Source organism: Octopus bimaculoides, chromosome 7 (assembly GCF_001194135.2).
Source record: "Octopus bimaculoides isolate UCB-OBI-ISO-001 chromosome 7, ASM119413v2, whole genome shotgun sequence".
Classification (NCBI taxonomy): domain Eukaryota; kingdom Metazoa; phylum Mollusca; class Cephalopoda; order Octopoda; family Octopodidae; genus Octopus; species Octopus bimaculoides.
Window position 1 is genome coordinate 42278247 of NC_068987.1, and position 4588 is coordinate 42282834.

At 35.7% G+C, this 4588-nt stretch overlaps 1 protein-coding gene across 1 annotated transcript in view; it reads left to right on the forward strand.

Annotated features, from left to right (window-relative positions):
* Positions 1-4588, forward strand: part of LOC106878735 (protein zyg-11 homolog B) — a 97137-nt gene that overhangs the window by 66996 nt on the left and 25553 nt on the right. Inside the window, exon 9 of the mRNA XM_052969554.1 lies at positions 1947-2017. Coding sequence (XP_052825514.1) covers positions 1947-2017 — 71 coding nt within the window. The remainder of the gene's footprint in view (positions 1-1946; positions 2018-4588) is intronic.

Here is a 4588-nt window from a genome sequence, read left to right on the forward strand (position 1 = left end):
TCACCCGCACAAGAGCCAGCCCAGGGGCACCGGCAACGATCCCACTCGGAAGATTTCATGTGTCGCCCGCACACGAGTCAATCCAGGGGCACTGACAACGATCCCGCTCGAAAGACTTCATGTGTCACCCGCACAAGAGCCAGCCCAGGGGCACCGGCAATGATCCCGCCCGAAAGATTCCATGTGTCGCCCGCACACGAGCCAGCCCAGGGGCACCGGCAACGATCCCGCTCAAAACATTCATGTGCCACCTGCACTAAATGGTGGCGGCAGTGGTGACAGCCACTGTTGTCATTGTCATCATTGTCATTGCAGCATGATACAGTACTTGGACCATTGGATCCTATCAAACCCATGCCAGCATGGAACAGGGATGTTAGATGGTGGTGGTGATGGTGCTGCTGCTTCTTTTTGTCTGGCGAATACTTTTCCTTTTCTGTTTTGAGTTTTATTTCAGTTAAAGATTCTGGGTCATTTCTTAGGACCTCTTAATATTAACAATGTTATTCTCTGAGGAAACATGGTAATCATGTTTCCCCTAAATATGATTATTAGTTATTGCAAAAATGTATAGCATTAGCTGTCAAGGTTGGTTTGAAAGGAATAAATTTCTCACAAAATCTGAGACTGGTTAGATCAGTACCATTAAACCTTTCTCTTGAAGAGTTGATGGCTGTAATAAAATCATGTAGAGGAAAAGGAATTCCAGAAATCCAACATTCTAGGGGAGAAAAACCACATATAGTATTTAGTGTGGAACCTAGCAGGTGAGAGGAGAAGGTGTGAGAGAATTAAGAGAGTTTGAGAGCAATAGCCACTGCAGTCGAAGAGAGAATACTGAGAGAGAAAGGAGAAAGTACATCTGGAGGTCAGAAGTCGGAGAGTGTTTGTGAGTGACTTTATGCCAATCATATGAGAGGCCTTTCTTTGACATGGTCTGTTTGTCTTTGTGCAGCAGTAATGACCCAGATGATGGCACACTACACTATTGTAAATATCAACTGAACTTTAAAGAGTTTTAGTAATGTTTGAAGACTGGAATATTAGCTTCAAGTTTTACATTGGTCTGTTACAACTGAGTATAGAAAGAAACTCTTGTGAATATATAGAAACTTCTTCATGGTTAAAAGTAGTTATTGTTGAGTACATCTGGATGTCCTTCTTAATGCTAAGCACCCAGCACGCTCTGTAAAGTGGTTGGCATCAGAAAGAGCATCCAACCATAAAAACCATGCCTGAGGAGCATGACACAAGCCTCTAGCACAACAGATCTTGTTGCACTGTCCAACTCACACCAGCATGGAAGACAGATGCTAAATGATGGTGATAGGGGTAGTTGTGATGGCAGTGCAGCAGCAGCCTGTAGCATCAATATTTCAAAAAGATCCATTTGCTCAACACACCAAATATGCTATACTTAAGCCTGCTCTTTGCCAATATTCTGCCATTTTGTTTTTTCTACTCTGTGTGCCACATGACTAATGAACTGTTTGACCATGTGCAATGTCAGATACAAACCAGACTGAAACTTATCTGGTATGTTAGATCTTTGGGTCACCTAAAAATGAACTTTGGAAATTTGAACATGTTGCATTCAGTTTCCTGCCTGGTCTCTTTATGTACATTAAATAACTGTAGCTCCTGTTGACTTTACTTGATCTTACTTCACATGGGTAAATTATTAAATATTTCATCAGATTTGGTTGGTTGGGCTTGAGGAATGGCTGTCTAGTCATGTTAATTTGAAACTATAGCTGGCGATTTAGTATTAATTGTCATAGAATTAAGCAACATGATGCTAGTTTGCAATATGTTTTGATGTGAACAGGAATAGGAAGTTGTAGACTTATGTAGCATGCTTGCTAGTCTACAGCATGTTTTGATATAATGTCTTGATTTCCTTGCATTCTTTCATATCTTATGTGATTTTGTTTCTTTGCTCTCAGATGAGTCTCCTGCAACCTGCAATGTGTTCTTGAATGAAGGAGGCCTCGATCTATTTATGAGAGCTTTAGAGGTAGGTAACCTTCCATCAACAATGGATTCTTTTTTAATATTCATCTCTTCTGTCTTTTCATAAAATTGTTGTTTAAGTTAGTTGTTACCTTAACAAAATTCAAAGGTTGCAGAAGAATGAGCACCAGAATTGGTAGTTACTTATCAGTTTGAAGTATGATGCTCTTTGTTTCAAATCCTAATTAGTTAGAAATTTTAATTTTTTATAGATTCCAATTTTAATATATTTTTATCAAAATGAGGTTTTCAAGATTCATTTTTATCATTGAAGCTTTCAACTTCATGATTCAGTCACAAAAGCAATATTTATTCATTATAATGTTACCATCTTATACTGCAAGATAGCTTTCTTTAATGTTTTCATTTATATTTCTGGAAATATAAATGTTGCCCAAATAATTGCAATGCCACTTTCTACAGACATATCAGTAAAAACATTTCTCCAAATTGTAAGTTTAATCCAATATGAGTCAAATTATGTTGACTCTAGTATCCTTTCATATTAATTGGATGTTGCTGAAGAGTAAAAAAGCTGTATAAGAAAAGTAGTTTTAAATTACTTGTAGCAAAAAATTCTAGCAAATATAAGCCTTTCACACTTTCTTTTAACTAAAGCACTCCCCTTCCACAACTTTGTTTCTTCATAACTTTATGAAAAATAACTTTTTTATAGATAAAATTTTATGAATACATTCATGAAGAGTTGTGGGCAATACCTACACATCAACTATGTTTTCTCATAGCATTCACATTTTGATGATGCAAATTACAATTATGTTGAAAACAAATTACTTTTGCAGGTTACTTCATTCTTTCCCTTCTGGGATTTGTTAAATGCATATTTTTTAATAAAATGAAACTTTTCAGAGATACCAGCATAATTTGATAAAAAATAAACAGAAATGAAAAAAATACAAAAATAGCATACTAAATGACCACATAGAGGATGGGCTACCTTCGGGTTTGTCTAAAAATAGAGAGATTAACATGGCTAAGTCTAAATAATACCTGATTTCTTCATAAACTCTAATGCTGTCTTTAAGTACTTAGTATTCTAAATTTGTTTATTGAGCAAGTGGGTGCTATTAGAAGAATAAAGGATGCAAAGGAAAATTAGATGTAATATATCAGAAAAATTACACACATGTGTAAATATCATTCTGTGACTAGAAGAAAACTGCCCAAACTCTGCTACTCTCACTAATCCACAAACTTGGGAAACAAGAAAAAATGCATCTAGATATAAAATATTGCCACTGTATTAAACCTATGAAGGAGACAATGAAACTTTCACAGTGAAATAAGCAATAATGTAGAAATGTTTGTTAATTTACTGAGTGGGTGAGAGAGAACTACTACAGCAATTAACACTGACATGCAAATTTTCAAAGACCTTACTATTTAATGTGGACTGAATAAAACAGCGAAGAAATTTCCCTCTTGTTTTTTTTTTTCAGTCAGCATTTAATTTCAGACTGAGAATGTGTGTATGATCATGTGCTTGTATGTGTGTTTGTTGAAAAGTAGATACATTTTGTTTTGTGGTATGTAATGCGAATATTCAACAGTCAGATCATTATATCTGATATTGCAATTCACTAGAATATTACTCACATGATTAAAAATTTTAATCAGTCACCACTTTGCCAGAACTGGCTCCAGCAACAGTTCCATCTTTTTGAGTTTGAGCCTATCCAGCACTATAAATTCAACACACCTTAGCCACTTGACAATGAGCATTGACAGACACCATAGGAGACAGCCAACAGAGATAGTTGGACAGCAGGTGGCCTGAGCTGACTATAAAGGCAATGACATTAGAAATCAATAGCATGACAAGCAGCTAACCACACTTTGACAGCTACTACAATTACACCAAGAACAATATCATTCAAACTCACTTGACGTTTTGTAGTAACAACAACAATTGCTTTTTGTTTATGGAAATCTCAAAGGATTCAATGTTCTTCTTCATACAAGTATAAACAGAAGTAAATTCTCTGGAATTTACAAATTTTATTGGGTTTTTTTGTTGCTGTTGTCCATCAGTAGTTTCATTTGATTTATAGGTTATTTTCTCTTTAATACATACATGGACACTATAATACATATTTGTACACTGTATAACATACATGTAATTCACTTTACACTCGCGTAGTACATGTTAATACATACAAGAAGGATACTTTAATACATTTGCATTATATCTTGGTATAGATGGTCAGCACTCCAAGCATTTGATCCCTGATCTCTCATGGTTCTGTCTCTTTCCCTCTGTTCTACCAGATGTTTAGCCCTTCCTTTATCAGTCTCATCAATCCTTCTATTTGCATGCCTGTCCCGATCTTGTTGTTGGCATTCACCACTATTCTTCAGCTCTCCTTAGCCGCGCTCTTTTCCCACTATCTGTAACCCAACCAGATGTTTACTTTCTTCCTTGTCGAGGCATGATCGAAGAGTAAAAAATTGTATTCACCTTGGAAAAAATTCCTATTACCTCAAAATATTTTTTTAAAATCATTACTTGAAAATATTTCTGAATAATTAAAATATTGTCTGTTTAAAGAAAGCT